The sequence below is a fragment of the Carcharhinus amblyrhynchos genome, chromosome 9 (genome assembly GCF_965287045.1).
Source record: "Carcharhinus amblyrhynchos chromosome 9, sCarAmb.v2.hapA, whole genome shotgun sequence".
Classification (NCBI taxonomy): Eukaryota; Metazoa; Chordata; class Chondrichthyes; order Carcharhiniformes; family Carcharhinidae; genus Carcharhinus; species Carcharhinus amblyrhynchos.
This window is the reverse complement of record NC_137332.1, coordinates 72,970,418-72,982,847: the sequence shown is the minus strand read 5'-3', so window position 1 is coordinate 72,982,847 and position 12,430 is coordinate 72,970,418. Positions and strand designations below refer to the sequence as shown.

General features: G+C 42.3%; 1 protein-coding gene across 1 annotated transcript in view; it reads left to right on the top strand.

The window, feature by feature from the left end:
* Positions 1-3,552: 3,552 nt before the first annotated feature.
* Positions 3,553-12,430, top strand: part of LOC145348585 (procollagen galactosyltransferase 2-like) — a 59,524-nt gene continuing 50,646 nt past the window's right edge. Inside the window, exons 1-3 of the mRNA XM_080196773.1 lie at positions 3,553-3,560; positions 5,822-5,932; positions 7,885-8,093. Of these exons, the coding sequence (XP_080052899.1) occupies positions 3,553-3,560; positions 5,822-5,932; positions 7,885-8,093 (328 nt within the window). The remainder of the gene's footprint in view (positions 3,561-5,821; positions 5,933-7,884; positions 8,094-12,430) is intronic.

Genomic DNA, 12,430 nt, shown 5'->3' with positions numbered 1-12,430 from the left:
ATTTTACATTGAAGCGAGGCAGGCCAATGCGGCCTCAGCTTAACATCTCATCCAAAAGACAGCACTTCCAAAAGTGCAGCACTCCTTCGGTACTGGAATGTCAACCTTAACTTTTGAACTCATAACCTGGCGTGCGATTTAGAACCCAGACTTGTGATGTTGAGACAATGTGCTGCCAACTGAGACATATGTTTTGAGGGATTAGGCATTGCCAGAGTTAAAGCTTTTCTCTAAAGCTATTGTTCTGCAATAATACAGTGCCTTGGGCTGCTTGTTGACTTGCGGTTGGTGTAGTTTCACATTCTCATTGCCTTGTTATTGTTTAGTTTATTTGTTAATGTCACAAGTAGGCTTCCATTAATATTGTGAAAATCCCCTAGTCACCACACTCCCTTGGGTACACTGAGAGAAAATGGCCAATGCACCTAACCACCACAGCTTTGGACCATGGGAGGAAATCAGAGCACCCAGAGGAAACCCACACAGACATGAGGAGAATGTGCAAACCCTGCACTGACAGTGACCCAAGCCAGGAATTGAACCCAGGTCCCTACTGCTAAGAGGCAGCAGTGCTAATCACTGTGCCACTGTGCGGCCTGTTTTGCTAGGTAGACGGGAAAAAGAACTGAGTAAAACCAAAACTTTATCTCTTACCGTTTGCTACATATGTGGGATCTTTGTAATTTATGGAAGTATTATTAAAAATAAGTCCCTTTTTGTTATTTTCAGCAATAAGTTTTGCTGAATTACAGTTTAATATTAATATTGTTGGTCAGTTTTGTTACTTCAGAATATTGCTCATCTGTTAAAATTAAGGAAAGGATATGGTAGAATCACGATCTCATTTACATTAGAACATTAGTGCCCTTAAGGACCTGTCCTGTCATCAGCCACAGACAGACACAACAATTGTTTGTGCTAAAGCTCAAATCCAGGTAAGGAAGGCCTCTGTGTGGCTATTGGCCATATATATGATACGAACATGCTTAATTCTCTTTTAATTATGTTCTATAACTACCCTGATTATATTTTGTGTAAAGCTTGGGATGCCATTATCACAATATAGAACATAGAACATAGAACATTACAACGCAGTACAGGCCCTTCGGCCCTCGATGTTGCGCCGACCAGTGGAACCAATCTAATGACCCTCTAACCTAACTATTCCACCAAAATGATGGTACAATGCTAACAACCTCTTATAGTCTTTAATCTCAATCTAACTTCAGTGCTGCCTGAACCCATAATTAACATTTCTTTAATCTCATCGAGACTATGGTATGGGAATATCAATAGCAACAGGTATAATTTTGTCCTTGTTGTTTTGAGATCTGAAAACAAGTTAAGCTTTGATTTTCGTGGTTTATCCTGTGATTAAAGGGCCACAAGATCGGAAACATCAGTGTCGTTTGGTGTATGTACTGGAGCCACGAAAGTTCTGAAGGTGAAAGGTTTAGCATGGATTCACAATACGCTGTCATGCAGCACGGTGGTGTTGAATGACCATGTTGCTAATGTCAGGAATTTCTGCCCTGCAAACCAGGAATTTTCCATTACTGTGTCTAATTAATAGCAGTTCTGGGAAATGGCTGCGGAACACACCGTTACAAAATTCTAAGTTTCCTCTAGAGATTATATTCCCCTTTTTACAGGAAAGTGTTGCAGTTTTAGGTAAGTGCACAGTTGTAGGTCATTTCTCAGGCTGCTCTATGGGCCACAGTGTGGTCTGGTGGACACGTGAGCAGTCTTGTTGCCATAGGGGATGTGATCTAACAGAGCACCTTCTCCAGGATATCTCTGGTGTGAGCAGGAAAAGGAAAAAGGCAACTTTTCAGACAATCGGATTACTGGATTCTGAGGGATCTTCCGCTCTCGCCAAAGGAGTGCCTCCCCTTCACCCAATCAGAAGGCTGAAAGCATAGCAGCGTCACCATGAGCGCTGGCCGTTGCAGTGGCTACACTCGGCTCGGAGGGCATGTTGTTAATTGTACACCTCGCCATCAGGAATATGCAGTCTTAGGGAGCCTGGGCAAGGCAAGTGTGTTGGGGTGGGGGAAGGTGGCCTGTTGCTGCAGGGGTGGCCATTGCTGCAGGCGATGCTTCTATGGACCATGGCATGCCCAAAAGAGAGGCCCTTGAATCAAAAGCCTCCAGACCCAGGACCCAATAAGGTTTACCTGGTGGCCTCTCCACACAGTGACTGACACTCCTGACATGGGTAAAATGCCAGTGGAAATGGGTACACGTTCTTAATTGGCTGATTACACGGCTCAGTTGGGCTCTTGGTTCATGTCTACTATATTTCCCACTGCTGATGAAAAGGCATGATGGTTGGAAGCTTTAGGCATTCCCCTTCTCCCCCCCATCCCCTATCCCTTGCCATTTTGCCAGCTTTCTCACTTCTCAGCCTATCCCCAAAGGGCTGGTGAAATTCAGCCCCATGTGCCTCTTTTACAGCAGTACTTCCTTTCCATTAAGGACATGATTGGAGACACAAAATCTTGGGCAGTAATCCAAGTATATATTGCCATTGGCGATATCATCAAGTGACAGAATACAACACAAACAAAAGCGACTAAACAGTCTGTCACCTACAGTTTTACATCCTTCATAAAACACAGGAGCAGCTCCTAAAGCAACTTCCTGAACAACAATGTGCATTCCTGAGATTTGAGTAAATAATCTAGGCTGGCACATCAGTTCAGTAGTGAGGGAGTGCTGCACTGTCAGCACTACTACTGAATTAGATGTTAAACTGAGGTTCCATCAGCTCTCTCTGGTTGCCGCCAATGTTCTTGTGTTACTATTTCATAGTAGGGCATTGGAGTCCTCCCTGTGTCTTGACCAATATTTATCCTCGTGGAAATGAAGCCCTGTTGAGCGAAGCCCACATCCCACATATATACAGAAAAAATAATAATTGTAAGTGATTTTACTTTCTTCTGAATTCCCTGTTGGATTTATTTGAGACTATTTTATATTTCTGGTCTCCCCACATGTGAGACCATCTTCTCTATGCCTACCCAGTTCCAGGTGCAAAGACCAACAAATTTATTCATAAGTGGGTCGTATCAGAATATGGTGCCAACTAGGAGGTTGGATATATTTCCAAATCAGGACAGGAGATTGGGTAGCAGCACACAAATAGCAATGTAACATAAACGACAGAACATTCATCAACATATTATTGTCGCTCTGACTATTACTCTTACTGCCATGTCTGAACCAAACAGATATTAAAGAGGCTGAAACTTCAAATGAATGTGATAAATTATGAATTAACAGTGGAACGTAAGGTTCATTCGCAATGACTTTACTGACATTTACAACAGTGGTTTTATTTATTTTAGAAATGTTTTTCTAGCTGGTTCTATAACAATTGTCACTTTTGCTGAATAAACATTTTTATCGAAACTTTTCATCTTGCATTCATCAGCATTTTGCAAGGATACAATGTAAGGGAAATCAATACATTTCTACAGTGTGACAAGAGAGTGCTCTCTTCTTGTATAGTATAGATTCGTCAATTTCCCTTATAATATCTTATTGCCGATGTCCTGGTGAGTGCAAGATGAAAAGCTTCGACAAAAGAAAATGCTATTTTTCAGCAGTGTCAATATATTTGAGAACCATATCACAATTATTTGTGAATTCCTTTGAATTTGTTTTCCTTAACCAGCTCAATTTTCTGGGGTTGAATCTGAGTGCTCTACCCCACTTGGTGTGAACAGGGTGGTAAGGCCCTAAAAAATAGGGCTGCTGACCTCACTGCCCCATTAACAACAGTGACTCAGACAGCTGCAATTTTGTGAAAGATCCACTTCCAGGTGGTCATGGCCCTGGTTTTGGCAATGGGCATCATTTTGTTATGGAAATCGGGTAACAATACTGTGATTAGGATCCTAATCGAGAGCAGAATAGGTTGAAGGGAGAACCTCATTGAGGTGTACAAAACCTCATTGAGGGGATATAGATAAGATAGACAGGAAGAAGATGATCCCCTTCGTAGAGGGTCAGTAACAAAGCAGCATAAGGGGCAGGAGATTTAAAGGGGCTTTGAAGAAAACCATTTTCACCCAGAATGGATGGGAATCTGGAATTCATTGGCTGAAAGGTTAGTAGAGGCAGGAACACTCACAGCATTTTAAGAAGTATTTAGATGAGCTTGAAAAGCCACACCAAACAAGGCTATGGACCAAGTGCTGGATAAGGGGATTAAAATTAGATACATGCTTGATGGTCAGCACAGACACAATGAGATGATTCTGCGCTGTGAAACTCTAAGGCTATTGGAATTGCCAGAATGCCTGTGAATTTCACAAGTAATGGAATAGAAGAGTCTCCTGAAAGATAAATTTGGATTTATTTGTGAATATTGGCGGGGCCCATGGAAATATGGTGGCCATTGCTGCCTCAGCCCATCCCTTGCTGCAGTTGTGATCTTCCCCTGCTATGACTTGTATTCCCAAAGATTAGTGGCATTTTCAGGCACCAGTCAAGCAAGATGCATCAGGATGATTGTTTGACCCTCTGCTCCTTGCCTCTTGAGTGAAAGTGGAGTTTTGAAAGCCCAGGAAGTCCACAAACACCCACCTGTCTAATTCCCAACATGCAGCAGTCTCTTCTGTGCTCTGCCCTCCTGCTACCATATGAGAGTTTGGGCAGTGTGCATCAACAGGCAACTTGACCCCTGGGGTATCACTGCAGAGCCCCATCCTGACCTTAAGTAGGATTCACTAGAGCACTTGAAGGCCAGGTTCACTGGAATAGTGATTGGAATTAGGAACACAGACTGCTTTCCCACCAGCCCAGTGTTCTCCAATCCCGCAACTACCCCCTGGTTGAAGTCAGCTGACTGAATTGAGAGTTGGTGTCAGTGGAAACAACCATGAAGCTGTTGGATTGTTGCAAAATCTCACCCAATTCACCAATATCCTCCTGAGAAGAAAGTCATCCATCCTTACCCAGTCTTGCCTATATGTGACTCTCAGTTCCATACCAAGGTGGCTGACTCCTAACCACCATCCTGAGAATGAAAATAAAGGTGTGTATAGTAACTTCAGGAGTCAGCCATAAAGGAATAGTGCTTTGTTGCACAAAATAAAACCACAAACCTATGGTGAACACAGGTCCTAACCTGTCCAATACAATAATGGACCTACTCAAGGACCTGCTTTATAAAGGGCTCAACATAGAATCTCACCTGGTAAACTAATTACCAATCACTAGGTGGCTTGTATTTTACGAATCCTACAAGGAGGTCAATCAGTGAAACTCTATGCAAGGTCTGGGGGTTATCACATTGTGATAAAATCTTATAGCACAGAAGGTAGCCATTCAGTCCATCATGCCTTATACTGGTTCCCTAGAAGAGCTTTTAGAATAGTCCATTCCTTCCATGTAGCCCCACGTTAAATGTGGGAATTTCTTTGCCTATTCAAAGTGATGTAGGAATAATCTGAGGGAATGTCAATATTTCTCTTCTCTCTGAAACAATCCCTTTGGCATCAGATTATCAATTCAATAGTATTCAAAATGAGGCATTACAGGACAAGAAACCTGTGAGAATGAGCTGTTTTTAAAATGGGGCCTGATGATAGTATCTGTCAAGGTAATATTATAAATTATTCTCTTCTCTAAGCAATGGTCCAACACTGAGCAGATTTATAAACTGTCCTCATTTTGATTAGTGCTGAGAGAAAAGCAACTTTTTTTTGCATTTGAAGTAAAGCCAATTTGTTTTTATAACCTCCTGATTTTAAATGCTAATTTAATTCAGCTTGGTTTACTGTTGACAATTTTATCTGTGTCTTTTCCATAGGGTTGCCACAGACCACAACATTGACAACACAACAGCAATATTGCAGGAATGGTTAAAGAATGTTCAGAAGGCCTACCACTATGTGGAGTGGAGGCCCATGGACCATCCCAAGTGAGTAATCTCCATCGCATAACCATCTCAATAAATTCTTGTTTGAATCTTTGAAGACTTTGTAGATGGCTTTCAAATATTTTCACGGAAACCTTGCTCAGCCAAGCAATGCTGCAATTGATGTAGGAACATGCACTTTGAAAGTAGAATTAGAGCAATTAAAGGGACATTACCTTTGTTCAATAAAGAGTTGGGGTGGGGGAGTGAGAGTAGCTTGTTTTAATACACTGTACCATGAGCACACAGGTGGCACGGTGACACGGTGGTTAGCACTGCTGCCTCACAGTGCCAAGGACCCAGGTTCGATTCCTGGCTTGGGCTACGATCTGTTTGGAGTTTGCACATTCTCCCAGTGTCTGTGTGGGTTTCCTCCAGGAGCTGCAATTTCCACCCACCGTCTGAAAGACGTGCTGATTAAGTGCATTGGCCATGCTAACTTCTCCCTCAGTGTACCTGAAAAGTCACCAGAGTGTAGCAACAAGGGGATTTTTCCCAGTGACTTCATTGCAGTGTTAGTGTAAGCATACTTGTGACACCAATAAATAAATTTTAAAAGGCCAAGTTAAATATTATTATTTAAATTTTTTGTGGAATCTTAGTGTGTCAGGAGGGACAGGGCCTAAACGAGTAATAAAACCATCAGTACCGGCATGTAGGAGATTCCAGACCATTTTTCAAAGGCAGCACAGTTGCACAGTGGTTAACATTGCTGTTTCACAACACCAGGGACCCGTGTTCAATTCTGGCCTCAGGCGACTGTGTGGAGTTTGCGCTTTCTTCCCATGTCTGCATGGGTTTCCTCCAGGTGCTCTGATTTCCTCCCACAGTCCAAAAATGTGCAGGTTAAGGGGACTGGCCTTGCTAAATTGTCCTTTAGTGTCAGGGAGATTAGCGGGGTAAATACGTGGGGTTATGGGGCTAGGGCCTGGGTGGGATTGTTGTCGGTGCAGGCCTGATGGGCCAAATAGTCTCCTTCTGCACCGGAAGGATTCTAGGATAAAGTATGATGATGATCACTTTGAACAGCACTGTCCAGGGATCCTTCATGCTGCTGAACCCATCTTCAATTGTGTGTGTTCGAGAGGCTAATGATAGTGCTAGTGTCAAATCAGCACCACATTCTGATTGAAGATGGCATACCTTTGGTCCATGTTTTTATTTCCTTCACCAAAATGGCACCCAACAAAGACTGTAACGGAAATGAGTGCACATAGCAGGCATTGTTTGGCACCAAGAGGGCCAGTGTGTTCACAGAACTAGACATGCTGTGGCACTGGCTGTTGTATTCAATGTGACCTGAAAGCATGTGGATGGGGAAGACAGTACAATAAAGAGTATGAATACGAATTAGGATCAGCAGTAGGCCATTCAGCCCTTGAGTCGGCTGCACCATTCATGGCTGATCTGTTTGTAACTTCAACCCCACATTCCTGTTTACCCACATTTTGTTCCCTGTTATTATTACAAACCTAAGCATAAACAGCATGCATAATCCACTGGAATTCCTTTAAAAAGAGAAAAAAATCCTACAAGTTTCAATCGCTTCAAGCCAGAATCTCTAACCTATGCACAACTTACCAAATTTGTTCATTAGCAGCGATGGGCTTTCATTTTGGTTTTGAAATATGGGAGTGAATTTTACAGTGGGGTGGTGTACTACAGCAACACTTGCTGCTTTCTAAATGCACCTGAGGAGTTTCTTAAGAAGTTTCTTTAATGATAGGTTCAGGACCCTTACCTCCCCCTTTGTGAGGCAGGAGGATGAGTTCAGGACTGGCAGCAGTAAATCAGTCTCCATTCTACAGCCCACCCACTACCTTCTTGTCATTAACGTGCCCCTGCCAGAGTTGAAGTTCAGCAGCCCTTGAGACAAAATATCAATGCAGGGTCAGTCAGCGTGTCCTTCCAATGATGTTCCCACTGATTCAGCAGCCTTTGTTTGGTTCCCCCAGGCATTATTCTGACGAAATTGGACCAAAACACTGGAGCAATTCCAGATTTGCACATATGATGAAACTCAAGCAAACGGCACTGAAAACCGCGAGAGAGAAGTGGGCTGACTACATACTGGTGAGTAATATTTCAGGTTACTGTCTCTTAGCCAATTATTACTTAGGACGGTTGAAACTACTTTTCAGCTCAATGGCTTGCCACTTCCATTGTTGGTAGAAAATACTAACAGGCTATGCATAGAGTCTTGATTTTCTACAGAGTTTGTGAGATTTTTCAAATTAATTGTGCCAGATTGGGTGAGATTAGTACTGAGGCAGCCAGACACCAGATTTGAAACAGTATTGGGAACAAAGTAAACAAAGTAATATGGGTATTGAATTTCCTGTACTATCCACAGGTTGACATTGCAATCTAGCAATATCTGGTGATCGGGTGTGTTGAAGGAGGGAAAGGAGCAACAAGATTGGTAGAGACTAATTGGATCAGAGGTCTTATTATATAAAGCCTAAGTAATTCTATGCAATTTTGTTCAGCCTGTCTGAAGTTCTGTTATTCCAATGGTTCTTCTTAATCTTTAGAATCATAGAACCCGTACAGTGCAGAAGGATGCCATTCAGCCCATCGAGTCTGTACCAACTACAATCCCACTCAGTCCCTATTCCTGAGGAAACCCAGGCAGACACGGGGAGAACGTGCAAACTCCACACAGACAGTGACCCAAGGCCAGTATTGAACCTGAGTCTCTGACACTGTGAGACTGCAGTGCTAACCACTGAGCCACTGTGACCCGGGACGAGGGTGACTTGCCCAGGGATCCACCTGTACAGCCACTCCGGAGCTTGAGTGCGAGGAATACAGTTCATCAATAAATCCTATTGTTCCTGTGGCTTGCCTTTCCATTTGATTTCTTTGGCACTCTCCCCGTTGGTAGTCTCAGACTTAAAATCACCCTTCCTCAGAACTGAAACTCAATCTTATCTACTAAAAATCTTGAGTTGTCATTTTCACAGGGAGAGCAGTAAACCTTCTACCATTACAGTAAGCACTGAAAATGTTGTGGTCTGTGAACCATATGATTTGATGCTTTCGGAAGTAGCAGAGGATTCCAAGTTTTATTCTTTTTTTAAAAAACCACCCATCAGAGCATGATTAAAGAAGCAGATTACCAGGAAATAGAGCTTAATTCTCACTATGAACTTAAAAGGTCTTTCTTGAATCAAAATAACATTTTAAGATAAAAGAAAATGCTTTGATTTGATTTGATTTATTATTGTAACATGCATTGGGATACAACGAAAAGTACTGTTTCTTGCGTGCTATACAAACAAAACATGCTGTTCATAGAATACATAGGAGAGAAAGAAAGGAGTGGGTCCAGAATGTGGTGTTGCAGACATAGCTAGGGTGTAGAAAAAGATCAACTTAATATATAATAGATCCAGTCAAAAGTCTGATGACAGCAGGGCTGTTCTTGAGTGGGTTGGTACCTAATCTCAGACTCCTGAATCTTCCCTGATTCAAGAAAGAAAATGGAAGAGAGAATGTCTGGGGTGTTTGGGGTCCTTGATTATGTTGGCTGCTTTTCTAAAGAAGCTGTACGTGTAGACAGAATCAATAGAAGGGAGGCTGGTTTGCATGATGGACTGGGCTACATTCACAACTCTTTGTAGTTTCTTGCCAATTTCATCAGAGCAGGAGTTATATCAAGCTGTGATATAACAAGAGAGGATGCTTTCCATGGTGCATCTGAAAAAATTGACGACAGTCATAGCGGAAATGCTAAATTTCCTTATGGAAATACTCAGGTCATGCAGCATGGAGAGAGAAACAGAGGCAGGAGGGGAAAATTTGGAAGCGATGATGCCCACGAGTGTCGAGGCCAGGAATGTTAATGTTTCCACTCAATGGTCTTTCGTCAGAGCTCAAAAATCTTCCCATGTGAGTGCAGACTGACAGCAGCTGGGTAGAAATTGTTTTTGAATCGGTTGGTATGTGACCCCAGACTTTTCATAGAATCCCTACAGTATAGAAAGAGGCCATTCGGCCCATCGAGCCTGTACTGACCACAATCCCACCCAGACCCTACCCCCATATCCCCATATATTTTACCCACTATTCCCTCTAACCTACGCTTCTCAGGACGCTAAGGGGCAATTTAGCATGGCCAATCAACCTAACCCACACATCTTTGGACTGTAGAAGGAAACCAGAGCACCCGGAGAAAACCCCCCTTTGCACTCAGGAATCAATGTCAACAGTTAATGGAACTGTGAGGACAACAAAAAGTACCAGAGAGACCTTTCCACATTGACCCCAGCTGTGGGGTACCTTCCAGCAACAGAACTAGTGAGAAAGATTCAGAGTAATGACCAGGTGGCAGGGGATGGCTTGTCAATTGTATCAAATCCTGCACGTGGTTTCACCAAGACAACCCAAGGGCATCATACTAACCCAGTCCTTCATAACACATTCCGATTGAGTTACTAAAATTGTTCCTCAGCGGGTTTACCATTTCATCTTTGGTTTATGCACACCCAAAATTTGGCAACCTTTTTGTTTATCCTAAGTTGCCTGTGAACAAGAACAGTTGACATGTCACTGCAATTGCTGCTCCTCTTTAATCATATCTTTCTGATAAACATTTCTCCTGAGGTTAGACTTGTGAAACAAATATGAGATCTATAAATTATAATGTGCATGACAATCATTTAAGATGTTGCATGGACAGGCAGCATTTTGAGGCAGTATTGTCTACACTCCTGGGCAAAAATCAGCAACAATCCGGGCTCCACCATTCAGTGGGGCACTTTGTTCTCCATGTCAGCATTTTGAAAGCTGCTGTGTGCAGTGGGTGGGCAATTCTGCAATATCTTCCAGTATGAAAATGGTAGAAGGTTGGGGATACTAACAGCTTAATTGTCAACATCTCAACTGATGTAAAAATAAAGATAACTTTATTTTTCTAAAAAGAAGAAATCGGAAATCCTAGTTTTTAAGTGAAAGAATGAAGCCAGGAGATCCCGCAGTTTAAGACAAAAGAACTTTACTACACAGCAATCAAACAAAGCAGATCACCTTCATTGCAAAATCCAGAATGAACATAAATTAAAAATGAACTTACGGGCAAACTACCTTCAAATACAAAATGTAAAATATTTATTAAATGGCAATCGCTCCATCTTATTAATTGGCTCAGTGATGCACTCAGCAATCTAAGTCACAAAGTCCTTCAAACTCTGTCTTCCAAACCAGCCTCCCATTCATTGACTCTGTCTATACTTCCCGCTGCTTTGAGAAAGCAGCCAGCATAATTAAGGACCCCACGCACCTCAGACATTCTCTATTCCACTTCCTCCATTGGGAAAAAGATATAAAAGTCTGAGGACACACACCAACTGACTCAAGAACAGCTTCTTCCCTGCTGCCATCAGACATTTGAATGGACACATCTCACACTAAGTTGATCTTTCTCTACAGCCTAACTATGACTGTAACAATACATTATGCAACCTCCTTTTCTTCTCTATGAACAATATGCTTTGTCTGTAAAGCCCACAAGAAAAAATTTCAGTGTATACTAATACATGTGACAATAATAAATCAAATCAAAATAAAATCCTCCAAAAGAATTTCAGTTCGTGCTCTTCTAAGATTTAGCCTGATCTCCAGCTGACAGCTGTGCACAATCCACTTCACCAAAAATGGCACACATCTGCAGAACCTCCTCAGCTCTACTGTTTAAGACAGAGATGAGGAGTTTTTTTTTAGAGAGATGTTGGTCTGTAGAATTTTCTTCCCCACAGAACTGTAGGAGTTGGTCCTTAAATTTATTCAAGGCAGAGTTAGATGGATATTTGATGGACAAGGGAGTCAAGGGTTGTGGGGGCAGACGGCAAAATGGAGTTGAGACCACAACGAAATCAGCCATGATCTTATTGAATGGCGGAGCAGGCTCAAGGGGCTAAGTGGCCTACTCCTGTTCCTAAGGCCTATGTCACATGTTCCTCGGGTAAACCCATTTCAGTCTCCACATAAGCTTTGGTTTCCAACCTCAGTTTCAGTCTTAGTTTCTACAGGAGCTAGAAGGGTTAATCTTCCTTCTCAGTTTCCCTCTTCAATTTGGGCCTGTCTCAAAAACGAATACAAACTTTGATACCACAATTCCATCACATAGTATATGACACAGTCACCACCTGTCCTGTGCAAGCATTTCCTAGAGGCCTATAGTTAAGAGTATTTTAAGATGTCAGATTTTATATTCAGATGTTTATGCATTTCATGACACATTTTTTTCTTTTAATCTCCACACTACTCTCGCCTATAACCCTTACAAAATCTTTTGAAACCAACGTCAATCCCAAACACCAAGTTATGTCACAGTTTGTACTGGGCTCAATCCATTCTCATGCTGATATTAAATCATAGAATCTCCACAGAACAGAAGGAAGCCATTCAGCCCATCGAGTCAGTATCAACTCAGCATCTTACCCATCCCTATAACCCCTAATCCATCTGCCCTAGACAACTTGGGACACTAAGGGACAA